Source organism: Tyto alba, unplaced genomic scaffold (assembly GCF_018691265.1).
Source record: "Tyto alba isolate M040663 unplaced genomic scaffold, T.alba_DEE_v4.0 Super-Scaffold_23, whole genome shotgun sequence".
In the NCBI taxonomy this organism is placed as follows: domain Eukaryota; kingdom Metazoa; phylum Chordata; class Aves; order Strigiformes; family Tytonidae; genus Tyto; species Tyto alba.
The window spans coordinates 13,016,046-13,043,950 of record NW_024881297.1 but is presented as its reverse complement, the minus strand read 5'-3'; the positions used below and the strand labels follow the sequence as shown (position 1 = coordinate 13,043,950).

The 27,905-nt window shown below is 40.2% G+C and overlaps 1 protein-coding gene across 2 annotated transcripts in view; it reads right to left on the bottom strand.

Annotated features, from left to right (window-relative positions):
- Window positions 1–16,375: 16,375 nt before the first annotated feature.
- SLC7A11 (solute carrier family 7 member 11) overlaps window positions 16,376–27,905 on the bottom strand; it is a 62,826-nt gene continuing 51,296 nt past the window's right edge. For both annotated transcript variants that reach the window (XM_032997795.2, XM_032997796.1), the window contains 3 exons: window positions 25,600–25,749; window positions 23,712–23,889; window positions 16,376–18,601 (listed from right to left, as the gene is read on the bottom strand). In XM_032997795.2, the coding sequence (XP_032853686.1) occupies window positions 18,534–18,601; window positions 23,712–23,889; window positions 25,600–25,749 (396 nt within the window). In that variant the 3' untranslated portion in view covers window positions 16,376–18,533. The remainder of the gene's footprint in view (window positions 18,602–23,711; window positions 23,890–25,599; window positions 25,750–27,905) is intronic.

Sequence of the window (27,905 nt, the reverse complement as noted above, 5' to 3'; positions counted from 1 at the left end):
ATGATAATCACTATTATTAGTATTTTAATCAATGGAAATTATAAGTAACTAGTAATAATGTACCCCAGTGTTTTGATTTGAAAGATTTTTTCTGAGATTAGGAGTTTCACAGAAGTTTGCACTATAAAGGGCAATATTTTAAGAAGGAAGGCAGGCTTAATGCCATGTTTTAAAGACCCATGAACATCAGGATATTTCAACAGTTCAGGCTCGTCCAAGCATGATTTTGCAGGGCATCATGAGGTGGCACTGGTAGATCCCACGCCAGGAAATAGATCTCCTGCTCCCTGCAATTCCAGGACTGGTCCTTGAAGCAGTACTGACTGCACTCAGGTCTGCTACTAAGGGTCTCTCTAAGTGGAAGCAGGGTGTTGGAAAAGCAAGGTATTTCATACTCTGCTTCAGACTCTTTGACCATTGACAGCAATTGAGCTGAATAAATAGTTTCCAAAGAATTTAGCATCTGCATCACCATCAGGCTCTCCTGAAAAGGAAGGTTTCTGTATCCTGTTTTACAAGCGTTGTAGCAGAGATTGTAGCAATAAACAAGTTTGTTTCACAAGAAAACTCTGGCCTTTATATCCCCAACTTCCCCCTGACAAGAAGACAGCTTGCAAGACTACAACATCTGCTGCCTCTTAGAAATAGGATGACGGTATTAGCTCAGCCGTATTGCACAGACAGAATACTTGTATTCATGGAAGTGTTGAGATCTGACCATAGGGAATGCACTGACCTCCCAAGACACTTAGAAACTTTTGAAAGTCTTGCACATCGGGCCAGATCCACCATTCCTACCAGAATTCATTTGCCTCAGTGATAATCATGACAAATGTGTTCACAGTGTTTACTTCATAAAACGAGACAGTGCATGGAGACTACCACTTGTCTTTGTTAGGTGACTTGGAGTCTTCAGATCTCTGGTCAAGAGGTCCACCTCTCAAATTGGAAGGGGTTTTCATGTTTTGCATGTATTACTCTGAGTTACTTTCAGCTGAGTAGGAGATACTAAGTTTAATGACTTGAATTTGTAGGCCTTCTGTTAATAACTTCATTTGACTATGGAGTGAGAACAACAATGATAAAGGCACAGAGTAGTCTTACAGCAAAATAGCTTATGAAAAATTGAAGTTGAATTTATGCTAATATAGCTATAAATAAACGGAACTAGTCTATGACATCTCTACAGGGAAAAATAACCCAGCAGGGGTTCTTCTTACGGCCTTTCTCCTCTTTTTATGATTATTCAATGACTTCAACTTCATGTACTTCAGAGAAGTGCAGAGATGCCTAGTTGCCATGGCAGTACTAAAAAACTGTTTCAAATTCACCATGAGTGTAGTCCTTTGCCTGTACAATTTTTTAATGCTGGTATTGGTGTCTATGAGAGGCATGATTCTGATCCATGCATTGCCAATGGGAAATGAGGAGTATTTACCTGTTATGAATGCAAGATGTGAACCTTCACATGGGCCGAGATCTTGTCTCTATTCTGCACCTCCAGGAGCCATTTCTGTTTTCTGTGGTGTAAGGCAGACCAAAAACCATTGGCAGATATTTTGGGAGAAAGGGGCTTTTCTCAAAGTCCTTTCCTCCCAGTTCCCCTCTACTTATGGGCATGGTCTAGCATATCTAATAAAAATCATAGAATAGTTTGAGTTGAAAGGAACTTTTAAAGGTCATCTAGTCCAACCCCTCTGCAATGAGCAGGGATGTCTTCAACCAGACCAGGTGGCACAGAACCCCATCCAGCCTGATCCTAAATGTTTCTGGGGAGGAGACATCTATCACTTCTCTGGGCAATATGTTCCAGTGTTTCACCACCCTCATTGTAAAAAATTTCTTCCTTATATCTACACTGAACCTGCCTTATTTTGGTTTAAAACCATTGCCCCTTGTCCTATTAAAACAGGCTCTACTAAAAAGGTCTGTTCCCATCTTTCTGATAAGCCCCCTTCAAGTACTAAAAGGTTGCCATAAGGTCTCCCCTCAGCCTTCTCTTCTCCAGGCTGAACAACCCCAATTCTCAGCCTGTCTTCACAGAGGAGGTTCTCCATCCCTCTTATCATTTTTATATAGAAAAGAAGAAAGCATCCTCCTTCCTGACATCAATGACTTTATTTGCATTGACATTTACCCAGGGTTTAGACATCACACCCATCTGTCGCTTTCTGCAGCCAGTCTCCACTTTCTTTTGGAAACGTGAAACCTTTCACTTGTACTGCCCTTTCTGAATTGCAGATGGAGCTTTGACTGCAGCTGAACTTTGAAAAGTCTCTGTTACCCATTAACTTATTTTTTCCATAGCTATATTGCACTGCAGGCACCAAAGTCTGATCCAACCACAGTATCAGGAATTGAAGAACCAAGAGAGCTAATTCAAAGCACCATATAGACACGTCAGCTACATAAAAATGTGTGTGTGTGTCTGTGTGTGCATGTGAAAGAGTACACGCACACATGCATACACACTCCAATTGCTACATTACACTTTTTTCATAACTTCAGTCTGAGACAAATGAAATTGCCCCCCAAAAAATAATGAAAACCAAATTGATCTCCTAAGTGGATCAATAAAAGCTTAACTGAAATAGATAGGGGAGTTTATCAGACCTGATGTAGTAAAACACTAATAAGATCACTTCCAATTCACACATATAGGACTAAATCTTCAGCACAAATTGATCTCATTGCCAAGAATGAATGGGAACCTTTAGTAATGGATTAGGGCTGTAAAGCATTCTTTTTCTATACAAACAGTAGATTTTCCTCTTATCCTTACTGATTGCATGTTTTTAATGCTGCCTTTCTTCTGCACAAAACAGTGGATTTCTCTCTGAAGTGCTTATTTATTTCAGAAAACAAACTATCAGTTCATCGTCTGCACCATTTTGCACTGAATGGTGCCTGAGAAAAAGAGTATGGGAGCAAAAACCACTCATGGCCATGAATGCAAAAGCGTTCCTCTTGGAGCCCCCATTGCTGTCCCCGCCTGCTGTGACCGCGTGTCGGGTCTGGATGCCGTGGAGCAGCCTCAGGAGAAGGGAGGGACACCCCAGCAGGACTGCGGAAGAGGGAAGATCTGAACTGGAAGCTCCCATCATTCACACTGACCACTGGATATTTGGCACCATCTCCTTTAAATTTTTGGGTTTAAGATTGTTCTCAAGAAAGAAAAAAATTACTTTTTCCCTAATTCATTGACTATGAAATTTGCAAAAGGCAGGTCACTCCCTCTGGCCCAGAGACAGGCACCAAGCCACATTTTGGAGAGGGGCTGAAGCACCCCCTTCTCTGCATTCTCCCCCACTAGCAAGATGCTTTTGTCCCTCAGCACATGATCGTGGCTGCTTACCCAGGCATATGTACTACTAGCTGGATGGATAATCTCACTGGGTTTATCACTTCTACTTCAAAGAGTGGGATTTACCTCATCTGTTTTCAGCTGCCCTAAAGTCTGATGTGTAGTTAATGTTCTTCTACAGCCTAAGGCTATTCTCCATGGTCAATGGAGAAAAACAGACTCCTCCAGAGGGAGGGATGAGCAAACCCACGGTACTCAATTGGCTGTGAGCTGAGACATGTCAAAGAGTATCAGTGTGAAAGGCAGCAATATCCAACAGTATTGGAGAGACAATAAAGTACAACTCCACTAAAAGCAGAAGGTAGGTGGATAGAAATTCGTCCCACATATACCAGAATAACTCATATCTCCTACTGGAAGTTCCAGTTTCACTCCAGTGACTACAGAGATCTTCAACACTTGCACTGACTAAATGCTGTTTTCACATGGTTAGAAGCAAGAGAAATTAATACAGCTTTGAAGATCCAGCATCCACAGCTGTGAAGTTAACTTTTAATCTGATCCTATTTTTTTCTGGAAGGCTGATTATGCGGCTGGGATGTAACTTGTTTGGAGCAGGTTGATCCATTTAAAGGAGAAAAAAAAATGTGGGGGAAGAATAAGCACTCCCCTTCCCGTCTTTAGTTATATACATGTAAGGACACAGCCCTTGCACAGATTTACCTTTCTCTGTCTGACTCCTAAAATATAAAGAAAGAAAATAAAAGGAATTTCCAAGAGAAATCTTTTTGTGTGATAGGACATGGGAAAAAAAAAATAAAAATAAAAAAAGACACAATAAAGTATGTAGATGAAAAAACAAACCTAAGTTTTGACTATGTAAATTTTTGGTAATGTTAAGAGGCACTCTCTGTACCAGCCTGTCCTGGTTTGGGCTGAAATAGAGTTAATATTCCTTTTCAGGGCCTAGTGCTGTGTTTTGGATTTATCTTTGAATTTGGTATGAGAAAAATGCTGATAGCACACTGATGTTTTCAGCTGCTACCAAGACTTCAAGGACTCTCTGACTCCCCATGTCCTGCCTGTGCGCAAGGGCACAGGGAGCAGGGATGGAGCACGGCCAGAGCACCAGACCCTAATTGGCCAATGAAATATTCCATATCATGGCACGTCATGCTCACTATATAAAGGAGGGGTGGTTGGGAAGGAGATCTCTCTCTCTCACTTCCGGGATTGCGATTGTGGGATCTTGGTATCTCGGGGTCGCTGGCCGGGAACGGGCTGGGTATTGGTTAGCAAGTGGTGAGCAATTACGTTGTGCGTTGCCTGTTTATATATTTCTTCTTTTTTTCTATCATCATCATTGTTCTCGTTTTATTGCCATTATTAAACTGTTCCTGTCTCAGCCTGCGAGTCTCCCTTCACCCCTCTAATTCCCTCCCCCATTCCCAGGCAGGGAGGGGGAAGGGAGGGTGACCAGCTGCAGTGGTTGGTCGCTGACCGGGCTCAAACCACGACACAGCCATTTCTGACCAATTGCACATAGGATACAGAGTTTTGTTGTACCCAGTCTGAAGCTAGCATACTGTCTGTGAAGTGATACCAATCATTTTGATATAGAGACATTCAGTAAGGAGTTTGGTATGCTCTGGGATTAGAAGATCCAGAAGATTTTCAGCACCGCAGAGGGAAGATGGCTGAATATTTATATCCTGAGGTATCACATTTAGAACAACTTACTGGAAACATAGGGATGAAATGAAACCACAGCATAATAACAAACCCTTCCTATTTTTTTTTTTTCTTTTAGAAAGCGATATTTGATAAGAACATTCATGCTTTTTAGTTGGAGAATCTGCTAAATATCATTACAAAAACTGAATTCATAAATACATTTATACAAGTATTCTACCAAGGTAATAATCTCTTTGCAAGGAAACTCTGAATCAGTGTACAAGAACAGTCTACCAAGGAAAGCAGAACAATACTGAAGATTTCTGAAAGTAAGACAACTGGAGAGAAAATACAGGACTCTCAGTGTTACCAACTACTATGAATAAACTTAATGAAAACCAGACAGAACTGAAAATATATAATATTGCCTGGACCAGAACTTCTGAACATGAATTGTTTTCTGAAAGAAGCATGTTGAATATGGCATATTATAATAGATGGGAAAACCAACTAAAGTGGAGATACAATCAATTTTTGAAATAACAGAAACATAAATAAAAGAGAAGCAATGACATGATACCCCATCAGACCTGTATTCTGTTAATGAGGAGTAAAGGATTTCTGCAAAATAGACTGTTAATGTAAAATCCATAACTGTGCCTAGATTTCAGATAGCTGCGTCTGGAATGATAGCTCCTTGTCTGCTCTGAGCATTGCCAAGAATAAAAGAATATAAACTGTATGCAGAGCACAGACAGTAAAAACAAAGCCTTTTTTTTTTTTTTTTAATGAACAAAATCTTTTAGTAATGAACTTGAATTGCAGGCTGTGCAAGCAAAAATTTGAAGGACTTTTGGCACCCAATGAGCAATATGCACACTGCTCAGAGGAAAAAACCCAACAAATTTACTGCTCCAAATAGAATCCACGACTTCTAAATTAAGGCTCTGGAAGTTCCATTTAAGTCTGAAAATTAAGCTCAAAATATATCAGATCAGATGCTCCAAAAACCAGACAACCAAAACCTGTTGCTGTAAAAGACAACAACATTATATATTTTTATTACTTCAAAGGCATAATTGTAACTGAAGCACTTTGTGCATGCCCTTTTCGTTATCATTTGAACTGAAAAGTTTGGAATTAGTGCCTTAGCAGAACAGAAATAGTATTACGTGCCTGTTTTAACCAATCACAATTGTTTTACGGATATAACTCCTCAATTGTAGACTAAAGAATTCAAAACAATATTTCTCAAGTACACTTGAATATCAGGTGACTCTCAGGGAACCACAATTTGTTAATTCATACAGTATTAGCAGAAAAGGAGATGCAACTGTCAAAACAATCATTTAAAATTTTGTTGTCCATGTATTAGTAGCAAACCACATCAAGAAATTAATTTGTATTAGAAGCATGGGCACTGAGGGCAGGATGGGGAGATACAAATCTTACCAGATTAAATATCATGGCGAAGGAAGGCAGGACAGAAGGATCTTCAAAAAAGCAGTGCTGCAGGGAGATTTACTCACCTCCAGGGAAGGCAGTACACTTTCACAAGTAAAGAGAGGGGTTATTTGTGTGCCTCTTCAGAAGCAACTGCAGAGGATTAGGGTGGGTGCGTGACTGGTGAACAACCTGTCTTGGGCCATGTGTCACCTTTGTCATCTGAACACGGCGGGATTTGAGTGAGTACTTGCTGAAGGCTCTTGTCCATCTGGTCCACCTGGTCCACCCATGAGGGCATTGCTTCTTGCTTCACCTCTTGCCTGAACATTTCACAGGATGAAGCGAATGACTCTGGTCACGGCTATAGGCAGAGGGACCTGCTGCAGGCAGGTGTCTTGTGAAGTTCAGCTCAGCTGTTTCGGAGTCTGAAGAGGAACATTTTGGTGGGAATGTTTCGGTGGTAACTCAAAAACTTCAGTCTTTTGAGGTATCTCAAAATGCTTCAGTCCCATTGAGTGGCTGGCAGCTCTTGGGACACACACATAGAGTTGAACTAGGCCTCATAGTGGAATTCACCCAAACTCAAATACAAGTGTTGCCTGAACATAAACAGGGGGAAAATAAAGAAGGCAAATCAGAGAACTTGAAAAGTTTATATGTCTGTTCATTCTCTATTTGTACAAATGAATGCCACAACAGCTTTGACCTCTATTCAGTTCAGTCCTAGTCAATATAACTCATCCCAGGCATCTCTTACCTGCCCCCTGGTTTCATCCATCAGTCATCAGTTTTCTCTGACAAGGAGAGATAAGTCTGTCTCTCTGGCATCCTCTTTTAGGAGGACTTTAAGCTCATAGTTGCCTCTTCAAGTCACTGTGATTTGAAATTCATGGGGACAAAACTCTGCCTATTCTTTCTTACAGGCAATGACTCTGTCACTGTATTGCCCTGATCCTCCATTTAGTCTGTTTCCCTACTGTTAACTTTCTTCTTTTCTCCAGCCTCCTATAATAGGCCAGGTTTTGCAACTGCCCTCAGGAAATGAGGCTTTTTTTTTTGAGATGTGCTTGCCTCTCCAGGGAGTTGAATTAATTATCCCTCCTGGAGACAGGAGCACAGAAACATGCACAACACTGGCAGCACTGATATGTTCAGGTTTGAGGCCTACTTCTTTTATACGACTTATTGTAGCTCAGTATAACAGACTTTATGATTTTCAAGCTTCCAGTAGCTTACGTTTGGTCACAAACACCGGTTTCTGGGTGGGCTTTAAAAAAACCACCTGTTTTTCCCCAGGCTTTGCTCTCATTAAATTCAACAGCCCCCTCGGGTGCGGTGAGGGCAGGAACCAAACGTTGCAGCCCACAGGCCGCCTCTGCACCGGGGCTGATGGCTTTCCCAGGTGCATTGCTTCTGCTGATGCTCTGCAGCTCCTGCCCCCCTGTTTCCTCCACCTGGCCAGGGAAAAACCACTCTAGCCAAATTTCTCCGTGGTGTCAGCACCTGAAAAGCTGGTGCTGGAGGTGCTCAGGAGGAAAGACATGAATATCGGAGCAGCATCCCAAAATTGAGGCATCATAACCCTCCCATTGCAGCACTCACACCTTCCCCGCGGCTGGTGGCCGACAGCTCAGCGTTAGTACGCAGAGAATTGCTCTTATGTGCTGCTTCCACCTGTAATGCTTTATTCCCTCTCTCTCACACACACCTATCTGCTTTTATTAGAGCGAAAAGGTTTTATATAAGTCTGGAGGATTGGTTTTTATTTTTAAAATGTTTGCAGTAGTACTTCTGAAGTATCACTATCATCTGGCAAAAAAGGGAATTTAATGCAAAACCGTATTTCAGTCGCTCTCCCAACACTGCTGCTTCCCCTACAGAAATTGTTTTATCGAATCTGATTTTTTTGAAATGAATTTGGTATTCATGAAAGAGCTCAGATTGATAGCTCAGAAAGCAATGGAGAGATTTCCATGCAGAACCCAGGTAGCAAAACTGATTTCAGACCAGCTGCAATGACTGCTTGAAGAGGCTCAGTATTTAAAGTGGTTCGGCTGGGATTTTGGTTCTAATCCACAGCGAAACATTTCACCCCTCATGCATAACATCATGCAAGGAAGTGTTCCCACTGACACACAGACTTCTTCCCAGACTCAAACTAAGGGGTTGTTGCCTGGATTGGGTTCTGTCGGATAGCAGGCTCCGCATTGAGTGCCTTTAGGAGGCAGCGTAATGACAGACAGCGACCAAAAGTATGGTCAGTGATTCAAACAACTGATCCAACATCAGAAAGCTGATTTATTACCTGACAGGTTCAATCTTCTCTTTCATCAGTTTAGTTAGAAAGAAAGGAAATGGTTGTACTTTAAGAGCAATGTTGAAAAATACGGTACGGATGAAATACGAAATAGAAAACTTTTTCTTTCTTAGAGTATTGGAAAAGACTACCCCAAACCTTACACTAGTGGTTACATCCTCCAAAGGACTTCAAAGTTTGCAGCAGCAGTTGTATCTATCCAAGAGCTATGTTCACATGACCTGATATGCACAGCCACTTTGATATGAGTAAACACAGGTGCAGATTTGCATCAATCAAAAAAAAATTAATCTGTGTTATGTTTTTCCAGTAGCTCCCTTTTATTACCTTTTCAATTTCCAGCTAGCTTTGTTCCAAGTTCAAAATAACAGGCCTTCTCTTCATGCACAGTTGTTTGGCAAAACAGAGGCTGGTATGATACCTTACCAATAAAGATGTTCCTATTAACTATGCATAAGGAAAGAGGGTCCATTGTATTTTGACTCATTTATATCATGGAAAAATAGATTCTGAAGTACTGTAGATTTATTAGAGAGAGCTTGAAAGAACCTCCTAATTATTATTCACTGTTTTATAGCTCATTGTTAAAAGTGTTAATTTCAATTATCTAAATGTTTTTCTGGCTTGTATGTCATTTGCAATAAAATTACTAGGGCCAGATTTACTGATGTACACCATTTGCTGTGTGCAATTCTAACCTCGGGTTTACGACAGCTTTGTGTTGCTGGAGTGGTGCACTGAGCTTTCTAATGATTCTGGCTTATTGCCTTTTCCTCACACTTTTTATATCAATTTATTATTCCATGGTGGATGGTTATATGCTTTCTGCAATTTACTTTAGAAATAGTATTAAAAATGAAGTTGACATGCATTAAATAATACTTTATTGATTTTCTTAAACTTGCAACACAGGAATGCACCGCTGCATCACTAGCCCTAAACCATACATATATACATATGTATGTATATATACAGAAACCCACATGTATAATAGAAGAGAAAGCCAGATGAAAGCCATACAAGTTGAACATAAATACAGCTCAAATGACATCTTGAAAAATTGTGAGAAAAAAAACCCACATCGTGCTGCACCAGCCTGTGTTCTGTATCTGGAGGCATTCATAATGTGAATGAAATACGGTTTCTCCGTGAGCACAGCTCCCAGACAAGCCACGCTGCTACAGCAGCCTCACGTACCGCTCACCAGCGAGCCTGGGAAGGGGGGACAGCCACATGCAGCTCCCCCTCGCTCCCTCTGCCCAGGGAAGTTGTTGGGTTTCAGACCATATCTCAAGCACAGAATTTTGGTGCAGACATCCATTGTCAAGAGCCAAACAACAAAGAATCAAACCCAGATCTGTAGAACTAGATTGTTTCCAATACCTGATTAGGCAGGGTTTTTTTCTAAATCAGGAATAAGAGGAGTTTTTGGGTGACCACCTAAATTTTGACCAACGTATAATGATTTAATTTCTAAAAGTAACAACTCTCAGTGAGCACAGAGCCTAGATATTTTATTACTCGCATGTGTCTGCTTTAGATAAAGGCTTTACATAGCCATTTTGGAAAGGATTTTGAAAATAATTTTTGTTTAAAATATGGGTGAAGAAATAAAAATGGGTCAAGGTGTATTCAACACAAGGGATAATTATTAGCATGAGCTACAGCCTGAAGCATTTTAGAGTACACATGCCACTAGATAAATATGACACTGGTGCAGCCCTGTATGCTATCGTCTAAGCTAGTGTGCTTTTCATCATCCAGATGCCTTTGTATGATCTAAAGCAGGGCTGCATGAGACTTGCAGTCAAATGCAGAGCTGTCAGAAAGGTATGATCAATCATCTCTGCCAAGCTGACAGCACCGGATCTGATTTATCCAGCCTCTGACTCATATATTTATTATAAAATCAAAGGTAGCTAGGGTATAGAATCAGTACAAAGTGCTGGAGTTTTGTTCAATAGTGAGCTGTTGCATGTGGAACAAGCATCAAAATCTCCTGGCATTTAATGATTCATTTTAAATATATCTGGCACATGAATTATCAAACAGAGCGGTGAAATACTAACAGCAGCCAAAAGTAATTTATGAATATTGAATTGCACTGTGCAGTATGTCAAGTAAAAATACATCAAGATCTCCCCTAAAAGCTTCTTTGCCTGTCCCAGCTTTCTGGTAATCAGAACACCTGAATGTAATTATAATAATTAAAAAAAAAAAAAAAAGCAAACAAAAAACCCAACAAAAAAAAAAAAAAAAAAAAAAAAAAAAAAAAAAAACAAGCTCAGGAAAACTGAAATGTCCCCCTAGAAATGGATAACAGATATTTTTTAATGAAGCTGGTGGTAATTGAAAATATGCAAGTAATTAAGTATACATGGTTAATGATAAAATTCACTGCTGTGCACACAGTCTTTTAGTTTGTCCAAATCTATCGATATCCCCACAGAGTTTTCATAACCTCTAACAGAGTTTGTCATGTGTCCAAATTTTCTAATTCAAGTTGGCCATGTCAGGACCTCTAATGGGGTGGTGGAGTGCAAGTGCAAAGATTCTATTAAAACACTGCAACACATCTGAGATACCCTAGAGGAGCCGAGTATTTGATGTGATAAACTTTAAGATCCTCCAGTTGCAATTTCCAAACCAAACTATACAAGCCTGCAAGGAAGGAGCTGCTTGGAAAGGCTTTAGATCCTTATGTGTCCATAACTCGTGATCATGTTACTTTTTAAAAGTACTGCTACAGCCTGGAAAACTGTTTTTTTATGACATGACAGCTTTCAGATGAGGAAAAATACGAGGCTTAAAAAAAATTGAAAGTGGATGGGTAAGAATAGCACCCAGCTTAAAATTAAATACAGATGTCTCAAAAAGGTGGCTTGCAGAGGAGACACTGAAAGGAAATGTTTTCAGTGAAAAGTTATTTGTAACCTTCAATCAGGGCGAATGTAGGAGAAAGCACTGGGGAAATGGTAAGAAACATCATCTGCCTAAGAGTTCATATTTATACCTCTGAGATTTTCCTCATTTTCTCCCAGAAATTTTAACAAGTGTAGCAGAATGCACACATATACAAAGTCTAAAACACCTCAGGCCTTGTACATTCTGCATCCTGGGCTGTGTCACAAGCCCTCTTGAAAACCTCCTTCCACTTTAAGCCAGAGATCCTGCCTTGTGGCATCTAAACAGCTTGATACGTAGGTACCGTGAAAGCTCAAGTTCTCATGAAGACTTGCTCATTCATCTGTACAAGTCTGTCTTCTATGGTATGCATATTCATTGATTAGTATCCTTAGAAATCAGCTGGATGTCATAATTAAGACAAGCCAGCATTGCTAGCAGCAAATTATACACTTACTTTAGATCAAATTACACTGTAATGACTGAGTGACAAAGAGATATTGGCAGCTAAAACTCCATTAAATGGCTTTCTTGAGACAGAGCCAACAGTACGGGGTAAAAGTAGAAAATTGTCCCATAACTTTTAAAACGCTCATAACAAACAGAGAGGGGAAAAGAAAAACACACCAAAATTCCTAGGTAACAATTATATAAAACAGTAAGCACAAGTGGTGATCGCAAAAGCTAGCTACTTTATAAAGCCCAGGACTCCATCCCCCCTTGAACAGAGCAAGCTCTGTGCTCAGCAAGGTGTCTGTCTACATCCTCGGTCACTTGTTCACATCCAAAGCACCAACTCTAGGTGCTGAGGTGCACCCCAAAGTAAGGGATGGTGCTTCCCTTTTCAAAGGAGATCTAGCTGAATTCCTGGGAACAGAAAAAGGCCTGAAGAAAAGATCAGCAGTGGGAAAGTTTTGTAGCTTGCATTGTGAGAAGGGAATGAGCTACAGAAGCATAAAACTGACTGTAGCCACAGCGCTTTTATAACTGTGTTGGATCATCACCAATATGATATTTAGAAAATAAAGTTTTGGTTTAGATCACAACACTGTAGACATTCTGTTACAGGGAATGTAAAGATGATCCAAGCTCTCTCTTAACAAAGTCAAGCCTTTGTTGAAACAGGTGTTTTATCCATTTAGGTCTTTGCACTTCAAGTGAATAATTATTTCAAAAGTTCATTTGAATAAAAAGTATACAAGGAAAGCAAATGTAAACAAAATTGGTGTATCAATGGTAGATATGCTCCCCAGCACTTCCTTGGCAAAAAGACAACAACAGAAATCAAATTAAATATGGACTAACACGCAAGAAAAATACATAGACTTCTGAAGGCAAGCAGGAAATTCACCACCATTTTGCCAAGTCTCAACAAGTCACCAGTAGGTGTTTAAGGCAAGGAGACTTCCCTGAGTTACTCCAGACTCATCACTGCAAAGAACTCGATAAAACAGTTCAGGGGGAATGTCCAAGAGAGGGAAAAAAAAAAAAAAGAACCCAAACAAAAACAAAAACCAAAAACCACCACACAACTGCCATATTCTGCAGACAAGAGCTCCTCCTATCTGGCCGCAGGGATATCTCAACCCTGCCATCTTCCTTTGGCAGTACCAGACTTCCCTGGAGACTGATGCTGCTGGGGGGGTGACACAGGCTGAGGGGGAGCCCACAACACCTTAGTCAGGATACAAGCTGGCACGAGCACAGATGCACTTTCTTAGTATGGTTGCACTCACTATTGCTGGTGTTTGTTACCGGTCTTAATGGTGTCAGGAGCTGTATGGACACTGCGGTCGCTGCAGGAAAGACTCCAGTCTTAGGAAGCAGCCCTTTAAACAAACAGGGGTTATCACACATTGTCCTGCACATCCCCCTGACCACTTCTTCCTGGGTTCAAAATGCCAGACTTTGTCATTTGCATCCTTCGCAGACATAAATATACTTTTTGCACCAGATTTCAGTGTGTTCCCTGCTGCAGGTTCTGCTATATGAGCCACCTGTGTTCTGCTGGTCATGAAATGAAATATCTACTTCCTCCTGAAGAAAGATCAACATCAGTTTTTCTAAGGCCTATACTGATTAAAATCTGTCGGGATCCTGATATATGTGTAATGGTGGAACCAAAAATTCTGGAGGTACAGAACACTATGGAAAGTCCTTTTCTCATCTTGTTGTATCAACACAATTATATACCTACTTTGTGGAGATAGGTAACTTCTATCTTTTTCTGTAAAATAACATTTGAAAAATATTCTTAAATTGAAGGCTGATTTTCCTCTGAAAATCAAAAAACAGGAGCATACACATTCAGCCAAAGAGTTATATTTATTATACACATAGTCTCAAAGGCGGGTGAACTTCTTGCAAGAAAAGTTCTTTGGTTTGGTTTTAAATCAAATTGGAAAATCTGAAAAATGTAGTGTGTTCTAGTCAAAAGAAACCTCTATTGCAATTTGAATTGAAAATAAGTAATTCTTTGGGGGTAATTGTGATCCTCGGTATCAATCAGTTTAGAACATAAGGGCTTTTCATAATTTTATTATACCAGCTGCAGTAACTTAGGGTTCATTTCACTCCCACTCAGCTATCTAACACATTAAGCATGCCCAAACTAGTCATCCCATCTCCTCCTTCAAGAAAAATAGAGCTATGAGCAATTCCAGAGATCAGCTCATCTCATCTACCTTAAGTACCTGTCTTAGCATGGGATTCATCTCATCCTGGGGCAGCTTACTTTTCTCAGGCTTGTCCTTCACTTAGCCAGCTTGGCCTTTAGGTTATGTCGACAATCAGATTTATATTTATATCAAATCAGACACTTTGTTACTGTACTCTATCATTAAAAGACAACTTTTGAAATGCACAAATGAGAGTAAAAATAAGCAACAGTTTCTGTATGAAGTGAAAAATGTACTAAAAATGTAAAAATGTGCCATAAAAATTATGACAGTTACTTCATTTTGAATAGCTTTTCCAAAAACACTTAGAAGCTTTTTCATAAAAATATAACTTGAACACGGTTTGGCAATCTATACAAATACATATATATGCACAATCCTACAAAATATTAGATGTTTAACTGCTGAAACAGCAGCTCGGAGCTACCTACCTCTCTCCACTGTGGAGAGGTTCCAGAGCCAGCTCCTAAAACTCTGTGATTGATGGCAGAGTATTTTAAGGCAGACCAAAATCAATGCAGGTTAACTTAAAACACTACATGGGGAACTGCTGCAGCCCAGGAGCTGATTGACAAGGCAAGTTTCTGGGGACAGGCATCGTGCCAAAGCATCTTTGCTCCCTGGCCACAGCCGGAGGCCGCGGTATCCTTGGGAAGGTGCTGCCCGTCAGCAGCGTGTTGGCGCTAGTGCTTCACAACCCCCACGCCATCGCGACAAAAAGCACCCCTGAACCTTGCAGCTGCCAGTCACGTCAAAGACCTCGGTGTACTTTGTCTTGTACCAACAATGTCCACGCATGACACGAAAAAGGCGCAATACCTATGAAAAGCTTGGTGGGGTGGATCTGGAAGTATTTCACATGACATGCACAACTTGGGTTTACATCAGCCCACAGGCACCTCATTTAAAACATGAGATTCTCTCTCACCTGCTTTGATTCCTGTGTATAAAGGATATTATCTGGAGTAGCAGAAATGAACTGTGAAACCTCTAGGGGTGGGCACGGAATGTATTGCTGAGGTAGAGAAGGAAGAGGGGACCCTCCGGCTGCCACCCGGTAGCCCCTCGGAAGCCACGATAGAGCCCGGGGCTGGCAGGGACGGACCTGCAGCACGTGGTGGCACAGAGAAGAGGGTCCCACGCCATGCCCATATGGAGCTGGGAGCAAGCTTCAGAAACCAAAACGTGCCTCTCTGACAAAATTACACCTTCGGCCACACAGCGGTCCAGATCAGGAGGTGCAAGGATAGGGTCAGCACCTTCGGAAGCTTCAAATGCTGAGCTGTTTCTCTAAGAGTTGTTGGGCTAAACCCCATCAGTATTTGTTACCCACATAAAACGATCATTCCTGTTGCCTTTGGTGACACTTCTGCTGATACCCCAGAAGAGCTACAAATGCAAAGAAGAAAAACAGCAGCACACACCTAAGCAAAGAGAAAGAAATGTTTTGACAGCGTCCAGCTGATAAAAAGGTGCAAATGGCAATTAAAAAAATAAATAAATAAATTAAGGATCACTAAAGTTCTCCAAAGAAGCAGTCTCATTGGCCTGACCAGCTCAGGCCTTAATAAGAAAAATTATATATAAAGTTTGTAATTTATTCTAGAAGTATTTCCTTTATGACTCTGAAGACAACACTTTTAAAAGTATTTTAAAATAACTTGATACTTTAAAAAAAAAATGTCACCTGTTTTTCCTACATTTCTGAGTATATGCTTTACTTCCAGGTGTAATAAAAGTCCTTAATACTGACTTTTATAACACAGTGGAAAACCAATTACAATATTTTGCATTGTGATTGTATGTGTTAAAGAACTAAATCTGAAATTAGAATCCCTGTGCACTTTCCAAATAATAGGTTTTTATTTTGCAGGCATTTATTTTTTTTTTTCCTTCCTAAAACATATAACTTCACAATGAGTCATAGGATTCCTCATGGCACAAATTAACCCCTTGCATGAAATAAACCTAGGAAAATGTGGTCATTGAATCAGGCTTCAGAAACATTTCTAAACTTTAAAGTCCATGATGGAAAAATAAAGCAACATTCAGTTATATTACAGAGCCCATTTATTTCTACAAGTTAACACTGCTTACATTTAAACTTTCAAGTAATGTGGCACAACAGGAGTGAATATGTGGAAGGAAATGGTTGTTGCTGAAAACTTGGCACCCACGCTATCAATGCTCAGGAGGTCTTGCTTCTGACTAGTGCTGGTGGGATCCCAGGCGCTCAGCATCCATCCGCGGAGCAGTGGGTTAGGTGCCCTCCGAGGGGGTGTCAGGCAGTTGATTTTTATCAGAGCGAAATGCAGTTTGTGTGCTCTGAAGGTGCTCCATGACGACACAGGCCAAACCCTGGTGAACTGGGATGGCAGGAGAGGGCCTCAAAAGCAGAATTCTGACCCAAATGTAAATACTAATTAAACACATGCACTGTCAACATGAAAACCTCTCTCAAAATGTTTGCCTAAAAAAGTCTCAAATAACACTTCAAGTTACTGTAAACAGAAAATGTTTAAAGAAAATATTGTTTGCAAAATGTTTTCCGTGTCTTAAATTACTGCTCTTCTACATAATCAGTTACTCCCATTTCCCTATTTCTCTGAAATTCCACTATAGAAATACAACAAAGAAAAACATGTATAAATTTAAGACAGTTTACTGTACACCCTCAAAATGGTAGATATTTTGGATATATACAAGACATATACAATAAACAGTCTCCATTTACTGTAGTGGTCTGGTTACTAGTTGTGCTTTTCTCCCAATTTAGGAAGTTTAGTGTTGCTCAGTTCCATAAAAGTTTTCATGAAACATGTGACTTGCTGATAGCAAACAGCTCAAAAAGTAGTGCATTCAATATTTAAGCATTATATTCTTAACAGAGTGATAACAAACCTTAATCTTAAGGTTGAGTAGTCTTCGACTAACAATATAAAACTGCATTAAAAGCATTAAAATATTTCTTTATAACTATCTTTAAAAAAAGGGCAGAACTTCAGCTCATATTTGAGCCAAATCTCAGCTCAAACATCATGCTGAAGATGAATTTTGTTTGATTTTATCAGTTTTGATGTCATTTCTCTGTTTCTGCCGAGGTAAAACCAGGAAGAAGACATTGGTAGAGCATCTGTTCCTTGGCATTTCAAAGCCCAGTTATTTGGAGTGTGCTTCAATGAAAAGCCCACAGATTAGGCACATATCCTACTCAAATCAACAAATCTGTTGTAACTTGCCTTATACCTTATTCATTAAAAAAGTAATGCATTTATTGCCATGTCTGTACAGTATTCCCACCAGTGACTATTATTCATTTCTGCCCATTGACAATGATATAAAACTTTAAAATCTAGTTTCCCTGACTGATAACTGCAGGTCCATATACTTCCAGATAGAAAATGCAACGGAGATTGCATTCAAATATTTTGACTCATTTGAAGGTGATTACTCAGTTGCTGTATTTCCTACACATATGTACACAAAGAAACATTGGTAAAAAACAGTAATCATTTACAGACTAGTAGAAACTTTAGCATGTATGAAATTACTGCGCCCAGGCTAAAATCTTGCTGCCCCACTGGCAGAAATATTAATTCTCAGAAAATGCTCCCATCAGCTATAATATAACTCTAGAGTGAAAAGACCTTGTACTTGCTACCACAAAGGTGTGGAAACTGCTGTGCTTCTGCATCAGCGTGCTGGTGCTCCCAGCAAGCCAAAAAATGTCAAACTGGGCTGCCAGACAGAGTGGCAGGGAGAACATTAGTAAGTGAATCTTATCAGAGCTCTATCTCACCCTTCCTCTGGTGAGAGTTGGACTCTTCAGAGACAGGAAGCTGGATACATTCGTCACAGTACACCTGACTATTACTTACACATTGCTTAAACCTATTTTCAGTGACAATGCAACACAAATCCTAGTTTGACGAACGTATGGTTTGTTAAAATATGACACTGTAAGAAAAGAAATAGTGAAGACATGAGTTCCCTCATAGCACAAGTTCTTGCTTTCTACATATAAGCCAACCACATTAAAAAAAAAAATTTACAACAGCATAAAATCCAGTTCAGGTAACTGACTCGCTCGGTATCCATCTCAGCTGTGACTTGTTCCTCCAGTTTGCAAAACGTTAGGTAGGGGGAGAAATCTCCCTATCCTCTTCCTCAGGTTGAAATGAAACACCAAGACAAAAGCTGCACATGAAGATCAGGATTTCTGGTCTTCCTCTGATGGGATGACTTCCAAGAGGATTTGCAATGTTACAGTTACCTTCTCTGCAAAGATAAAAGCATACACATGGGAAATTTTAGTGGGGATGGAGAAGGCAGAAGCAGCCAGGAAAATTATACTAGCTGCTACGCAGCCTACTTGCACCTATGGTTCACAGCGTATATACCAGGTGCATATATAATTTAAATGTCTAATTCAAATTTTATTTCTTTTTAACTATGTTTTCTTTGCCTCTGATCCAAGGCTATGCATAAACAATAATAATGGAAGGGTACGGAGTCATAAACTAATTCAATAAAGGTCCAGGTGCATTTAAAGGCTATCTTAAAACATGACTACTCTGCACAATTTCTTAGTTTTAAGAAAGTTGTAATGTTGAAATAAAAGTCTGAAAAAGTTAAAACAAGTTAATTCAGCTGTGCCAAGAGCTACCTAAGCAAAAAAGGAAAAAAAAAAAAAAAAAGGGGGGGGGGGGCGGAAATAATGATTACAAACCTTCACAGGTCTAAGAATGTCACACAACCAAAGCAACCTCATGCTGTCTTTTTGTCACTCTGGACATTTATTTCCTTCTGGTGTTTTTAGTGGTTTTCTTTTTAAGGTACTGATTCATAAATGGCATAGTTAATTTACATATAGAATATTAAAAGAGCATTCTCTTACCACTCTTCTTGCTTGTCACTTTCCTTTAGTAACCCATTTTAAACAAGCAGTAGTTGTTGTAAGAGAAAGTTTTGATTTTCCTTGTCTAGGATGACATGTCTGCATTTACACCAGCGTAAAGCGAGGAGGGTAAAACAGTGCAAATCACGGAAGATATGAACAAAAACTACTCTCCTGCTCTCCTAAGGCAGACTCTGCCACCTTTTGCTCTTCTTTCTGGAGGTCACCATTTCAGTGCAAAGCCAAGTTGCCCTTAGACTATAAAATTATGGGGTCAGAGAGGCTGAGAATCAACAGGGATTGCATTTTCTTCTCATCTCCCTCCCCTACCCACAGCGGGAACGTTAGAGTTGGGCTGAGCATGGCCAGGGTGAAGGGCAGGAGGGAAATCAGCAGCAGGAAGGCAGCAGGGCTTCACCCCTGCCATCCCACCCCTTCCAGGTTTGAGGCTGAGCAAAGCAAGAAGAAGAAAACCAGATTTTCTGTCAAAGATGAGCCACGGTCTAACAACTCTTGGAAAAGCGTATGGCAGCAGTGGGAGAGCCTGAGCACCTGGAGAGCTAGCTGTGATTTTAATATCCTGTTCGACAAACTGGCCAGAGCCACCTGCAGCCGGACCTTGCCCTCACAGCGGCGGGAGGCGGCTGCGCTCCTCCGTTTCCATGTGGTAGTTTTGCTCTGTGCTGAGATGAAGACATGGAGGTGCAATCAGACAAGTTGGGGGGTCTGGGGTGCTTGCCTGGTTTTTTTGGTTGCCATATAGTCAGCATAAAACGGTGCAAGGAGTATTTTTCCCCAAAAAAATGTTCCAATCTGTCTCCAGTCAGTATCTCTATATTGTCTACTTTGAGCAGTCCCTGGAGTTACAGGACTGGTTTCACATTTGTAACAAGACAACTTAACATACCATGATGGTAAAGATAACGTGTTCCCCCACTTTAAACCCTAATTTTCCCTTTCAAGAGGAAAATTCACTGTAAATAGGTCCCAGGGGACAACAGTTATAAAAAAGCCAGATCAGGTATCTGCAGAAGCACCACATAGAGCTTGGGTGAGGAAATCAAGTAGTAATTTACTGCATATGTATGAGACTGGACATTAAATTTGCAACACCAAGACGCTGAGGTGATTTCCTGCAGATCCAAACATCACAAACTCGACAAAGAGAAGCAAACTGAGCATATAACATTATGCCCTGAGTGAGCAAGTGTCATCCTCTGGTGTTTGTAAATAACCCTGAAAAAGATATTTTGTTATATAAACAGATCTCTTTTCCAACATGAGCTCAGGCTATGAGGAAAGCAGAATTCAACTTTTAAGCTCCACTCAATTTAATTCACTATAAAAAAATGTTTTAAATACAAGTCTGATCTTGGGTTTTCAACTGAGGAAGTCCAAGCAGAAGCATTCTCATGCAGGTGCCACATCCTTTTACACGCCAATCTGCTTTGTAGGATTTGCTAGGCTTGACTTTTTTCATTTTCACATTAGTTCTACAAACAGCAAGAAAGCTGAGGTCAAATGAAGCCTGTACTGGCTGAAAATTATTTGTCCCAGAACATCTGGTGCTACAGCAAAATCTCACTGGAAGAGGAGAGAACAAAATGTTATTCCCAGTGCAAAATACCACCCAGACGCTATTAACCCCACAAACTGTGATGTTACCTTTTGTTCAATACAGTGATTTGGTAAGGAGAATGGGCAATGTAAATGCCATTAAGGACAGTCTAAACGTATAGAACAAATGACGTTCAGACCTTGGAGAGGATTTCTTGGGTAACCCATTCTAGGGCTCTGCTACTGTAACCAGCCTGAAATCCCTTTCATAAATGCACTCATCTTCAGGCTGGGTCTTTTACCCCACTACTCATCCTGGCCGTTCAACATCCCTGTCCTCTGACCCTTACAAAACCTATTCTGAATATCCAGTCTAATCTTATGTGGGGTTAGTCTGTACCCATGTGGTTTTGCAGCAGTGCTGTCCTTTACTTTGACAGCACATGTTCCACGTGGGGCTTGTGAGCAGCAGTCATCTCTCATCTCCGAAGCACATTCTGGGTAGATGAACAAGTCGAGTCCCCCAACAAGGTGTCTTTGTAAGTGGGTAAAGGGAGCCACACACCACCCAGGTCATGCGTGGAGCTGTGCAGATGAAGCAGCCTGGGACTAGTCTTGTTAGCACAGTGCTATGTTCAGCCTAACAGGCCTTGACTCCCTGTGTGGTACCACACAAAATGCTTTGTGGAAGTGATCTATCACATTCTCCTTTGTCTAGAAAAATCAGCTGCCTTCTCAAAGAAAGTTACTCAGTTAATCTGGCAAAAATCTACCCCTTAAATGACAATCCCATTTTTTCATGTTGTCCTTTTCCACGTGTCTGGAATTACTCTTTCATGCCTATGTACATGCATATTGTTTCAAGGTTATAATATCAAGCTAGCAGCTGTCCAACGACTTCTCTTTTCTATAACTCACAGAGGTACCTTAAGTGAATTTATCGTCATTCAGTGCTTTTGAAAAATGCTTTCAGGCTATACAGTGGAGCTCCCCTAACACTCACAAAATAATGCCAGTTTAAGGACTCCGCACAGAAGGTTTATTGCTTCTTCTGAGTGGAAAAAAAAAAGGTCTTTCTATTTAACAAGTAAATCTCCACTCTGCTCCACCCCAAAACTGTCAGGATCAGTTTTCTGTCATTACTGTTGTTATTTTGGGACTAATAATAGCAAAGAGAACAAGCTGTTTCACCCACTGGCTGGCATCCAGTGCTTTCCCCTCTGAGCCAGTACGCTGTGTCCATCCACAGGTATTACACAGGTACCAGGCCTTCTTTCTCGGAGGAAAATTTTGTGTTATCTGAAAAGCTAGGATATTTACCTTCATTGTCACAGCTGGCAGAAAAAGCTTCCCATCTACCCAGTCTACCTTAAAGAGAATATTTTCTTCTCTCACCCAAGTAATGTAGTTCAACACTGGCATCCTGTGGCCAGAGAGTCGAGTAACTGTATTCCAAAACCTGTGAGACTTCACAGAAAATGCCAAAATTTTTCTGGATTTGATAAGGGAAAATTTCCTAGCCCCTAATTGTCAAGGCTGAGAAATGATAAACAGATAAAAAAACAACTGTGTAATAGAATGTCCTTTTGCATGCAGCTGTTTTCATTTGCACTGGAGCTTTCTACCCATTCCCAGGACATTGCAAGCAATTTATAACTTTATGGATATAAAATTTAGAATACCAGAATGTGCTATCCTTAAACTATTATCTTTTTCTGTAAATACTTTCTGCCCTATTGCCTATGGACGTCCCAGTATGAACTGAGAGGGAAATTCATAGATACTACAACAGATAGCATATAATTATGTAACATATTTATACAAAGACATATAAAATGTTATAGTATAATAACATACATATAAAAACCCCATTCTTTTATTGTGAGCAGCTCATTTAAAATCATCCCTTAAGACTGAAGCACAGAAAACAGCACCTATACAAATAAACTATTTTTTTGATTCAGCACCTATACAAATAAACTATTCATGGGCTGAATTTTTCTTTTGCAGAAGAGATTTTCTTTCAGTTTTGTTTACTAAATTATCCATAATTCCTCTAATATTTTGCCTATATTCTTGTTTCATGTTTTGAAAATTACATCCATTTTGGAAACCTATCATGCTGAGTAACAAAACAAAACAAAAAAAAAAAAAATGAGGAGCTGTAATAAGTGTTACTGACCTCTTTCTAATTGAAATGCTCCAAATAACCCTTTCTCTAACACACCAGAATTTCCACAAATGTTTTCAAAAACTTTCAGAAAGGGTATAAAAAAGATTCTGAGTGTATTTCAGGTATAATATACTGCAGCCAAGTCACACAGAAGTCATTTTTCATGAAGCACAGGAACAATTTCCACAGAGGTGTGTCAGGCACGGTATGTTTTGCTAACATTTTGTTGGGAGTCACCGCTAAGAACAATATCCCCAATACCAAACCTGCCTGAGCCTGTCACATTCTAAATACTCCTCAGTGGTCCACAGATGTGCTCTCAGCAGGGAGAACCAAGCCCACCCTCTCATCACGACTGCAATGTTTAAGTTTCCAAACCAATTCTCTAAGGAGTGTAATTGTTAGTGGCCTCCATTAGCATAGGACAACAGCCAGGGGAGAGACACAGGTGATTTAAAAGGAATCAGATATTTGTAGGGGAGGGAAGGGAGGAGGGGACAGGAGGACAGGAGGAGAGGCATCCAGCCATTTAAAGTCAATCACTAGCTGAGGAATGCATTTGCTGTAAACGTATCTTGTTAGTTAGCAGACATTGATTGTAACCGGCACAGCAATGCTATAGCATACGCCAAAAAGAAACTTGTGTTGTCATCCCCAGCTCAGAGCATCTGAGAGGATTGATTGGAAGGATTTCACAACTTGGGGAGCCCTGAGAAATTCCTGGAGTCAGCATGAAGGAGAGAAGTGCCTCTCAGACTTACCTAGGAGCTTTCTGAACCACTTTGGCTTCTTGTCCCATACAATAAAGAGGTAGTAGGCAGGAACTCCAGTCAGGGTGATTGCAAATCCAATCCCTGTATTCACTGGATCAGAGTAAAGTGACAGTGCAACCATAAAGAGGCAAGTGAAGGAAAACAACGCTGGAATAAATAGAGGCACCTGAAACATAACCACACAGAGAACCATTGCTTTACATTGACCTTGTTATTGAATGACTGTGGCATTTAATGTTCCATGAAATGTAAATTGGATAAAACCCAGCAGTACCAGATATGTCTGGAGAAATACAGGTATCTAGAACATGCACACAAAATGTCAGTGACTGCAGAAACGAAGCTATGCAAAGTGCTATGCAGTGAGTACCATAGTAGTCTTTTAATTACACAGTAAAACACCACAGTGTTTTACATCCTTTAAAATGTAGGGGCTGTAAGTAAGTTACATTGCGAAAGTCCTTCCTCTAATGCCCCAGTAGATAAGTAAGCAGCACTAACAGTAAAGATTTCCTCTTTGATAATTACCTATTAGAAAACATTTTAAAACTCAACCAGGAGCTCGAGTCACCTTTTAAAACTATTAAGAACATATTGATTTTCTTCCTAAGGTAAAAATCAAAATCTAGCAGGAAGAGAGCAAATTAAACACCAATTTGACTAGTGATAAAGATATTTGATAGCCTTATGCAACTGATAGCTACTGAAAAAGCACTTTCTGACTGTATAACTGATAGCATTATCAGTGTCACTGTTGAAAGTACAAAAAATAACAATATCAAATTAATTCTCTCAATTTTCAAAAACACCACTACAATCACTGTGTTAGCACTTCTCTGAAGGAAACACCTACAGGCATGGCTTGTGAGATGTTTGGTGTAACGGAGAATTAGAGAATTCCTTGGAGATTATTCTCTTCCTTGCATGCCTTGAAGCATTACAGTTCCTCTTTTGTGCACTGTCAAAGCATTTTTTTAAAATCAAGGCAAAATAGGTTGTGCTGTTGACCTTATTTACAGATATACCTACAAGAATGCAACAGCATACATTTTTAGTTCTTCACAAAATAGGCTTCTTGGCAATATATAAATAGGGTTAGATTCCTCCATTTTTTTCATGATGGATGTTACCTTTCCAGATACACAATGGGACAACTTACTTCATAAGATATTACTTAAAATAAAAAAAAAAGAATGGCAGAACCAAGGCCAAAACAGTTAGTGTTCAAGAGCACAGACTATTAACATTTTCCTTCTGGGTTCACAATAACTGTGTCTGCAAATCCCCTCAAAGTCCCAAATATCATAGTAATAGCACTAGCAACTTATTTTCACATCAAATTGGCATATTCAGTATTGGATAGGCAATGAAATAAACTTTTAATATTAACGCTTATGCTTGACATGAATTCTGGTGGCAAAATTATTCAGACCTTTATCAAAGGGGACATTGAATAGAAGACTGGCTGAAAAGCAGGTTGGCACATGTAACCCCAGTATTTGCAGTCTGAACCCTATGTGACTACACAGGACTAGAGGTATTTTCACACAGCTTGCCTCATGCTGCCTCAATGCAACAGACAGGCAAAAATGAGCAAACACCTTCACTTTGGCACAGTAGCTTCAGTTGCTGGCCCACAAGAAGCAGGGAAGAGGCAAGAATTATCTTTCAGAAGGGAACACATCTGCCAGGGCACTGGGGAGCTTTCAGGAAAACACCCGGAGACCCTTCAGTGCAACAGACTATCTTCTATTAATTTTGCTTTTCTCAAAAAAGAGGTTAGCTTTCTACATCAGAAAATGCTCCTTTACTGTCTGACTACGCAACAGATAGGAGAGAGAAGGATTCATGTAAAACAGTAGAGAGCGGAGGTTACCTTGAAAGGACGAGGCATATCAGGACGTTTATATCTGAGATAAATCAACCCAGCAACTACTAGTCCAATAAAAAGCCACCTGGCAAAACTGAGGAAATTCAGGAGGCTGTAGAGATCCCCGTTGAATAACATTATCATTGTGAGAGGATGCTGCAAAAGAAATTCAGAGCATAAGAGGGATTTAGTGGGTTGATCTCTATTATTTTACAGCAGCGATGTCAAATTTTTCCACAGGGACAAGCATCACAGCCTTTCACAGAGACACCCGAGGGCCGCAGACTTCGGGACTGCCTTTCCAATGCAATCGGGTGTGTGACTGATACCTAGCCGTCCCCCGACATCACATTTGATCAATATACAGCTGTCCCGGGTGGTCACACTTGATCGATACATATCTGTCCCCTGTGACCCAGACAAATGCATGGGCACACAACCCACTGTGTCACCAAAATGCTTGAGCATTCTGGGCACTGTTCTCATGGGCCCTGACAAATACATTAGCCCACAGAGGTTTTACTCGCTCATCACTGACGTAAATGATAAGAGCAGCTAAATTTTGGTCACATCTGATCATATGAAAATGGAGGTTTCTAGGTGTCTCGTGGAAGGAACAAGTCTCCCAGTCTCCCAGGCTGCAACAGGGGAGCTCAGCAGAGAGGGCATGGTGAGGGGTAGCTGCACACCGTGGGATGCCAGCGGGGCATACCAGGACACCGGGTTGCCACCAGCTTGTGTTTGCAGTATGCCTTTCAGGCTTGCAAGGTGTAGCCTTACTGCACATCAGAAATGCAAACATTTGTAAAGCAGAGGGAAGCACTGAGCTGTCATTCAGGTGGCTACTGAACAGCAAGGAGGGGACACTATAACAAATATATTTCCTCATTAAAAAGCTGTTCTGAGATAGAAGGCTTCTGTGAGGCAGGCAAAAGCTTGTGTATAAACTAGAGCATTGTGCTTTGGGTTAGATGATTAATGTAGGCTACAGTGATCTATTTCAAGGTAATCTCTGGACAAAAGCAGAGTATTTGTAGCTTGGATCAACCCTGCAAGGCAGTCCGCACTTCCCGCATGAGATACCTTATGCCAGCAATGGCACAGTCCTCGCATTGGGGGGTGAAGGAATGAGTCGCCTTCACTGTGGCCCTTATTGTTCAGCACGAGGGATGACCCCGGCAGCCACGGCCTCTCTAGGTTTGTAACAAGGCAACAGGTGACATCAACTGCAGATGCAGTAAAATGCTGGGATAAATCTTTATGTAAGAAAAACTAACTTGTATTAGTTATCTAGGATCACAGCCCTTCCCTCTCTTTGTTTGGTTTTTTTTTTTTTTTTCTTTTCTTTTTTTTTTTTTTTTTTTTAAGCAGTGAGGACAGCATGGATTTGAAGTAGGAGGATCAATATTTCAAATATGGGTCTCTGGCTTCCAACCTCTAATGCTTTACAAAGTGCTTGGTTCTTTACACATAGATATTAAGCAAACTCCTTCTCTGTAAAGGTCAAATGAAATTTTACCACTGAATTATATTGGACAAGATTTCTCCTATATAGACTCAGTCTCTAAAAGTTTAAAATCTCAGTTATAGTCATGGTAACTCAAGAAAGGACCATGGTTATTGAAGGAGAGCCATGGAGGGGAAAAAAAAAAAAAAAAAAAAGAAAAGTCAGGTTACAATCACACTGTGTGATTTCTTGGAGCTGCTACACACACATCTATCAAATATCAGGACACACATACATAACCATATTTATTAATTTCTAAAAATGCTTTCTTAATTAACAAGCCTCAAATACTGAACATGTTCATTTTCTCAGTTTCTCCTCAAGAGCTCTTTCCTTTCTTACAGTTTGCAGACCTTTGCAGGAGAAATAAAATAGCAAAATGATAAAACACAGACTATTGATGCAGAATATATCCTGCAACTACCGTAGTTGCGATAAGGTAAGAAAAAAAATTACAATCTCTGAAGGAAAACCATCTTCCTATGAGAATCTGATTTTTTCAAAGGAAATCAATGCACTTGTTTAACAGGACCAGATGCGAGAGCAGAAAACATCTTTCAGGAAAAAAATAATATATTAACACATTTTGTGCACTTCATTCCACAGAAAACAGTCAATGCAATTTACCCGAAAGGTATGACTATTTCAGCCCAAAGAAATAAAATGCAAAGTAAATGCTTACGTAAAATGAATTCCATTAAAACTTTTCACCATAATCATATTGCCTAATTTTCAAAATTGGGAACCCTACGGTTGTATGTGCACATATAAAATTCAACACTTCAGCTGGCACTTCAGAAGTGAG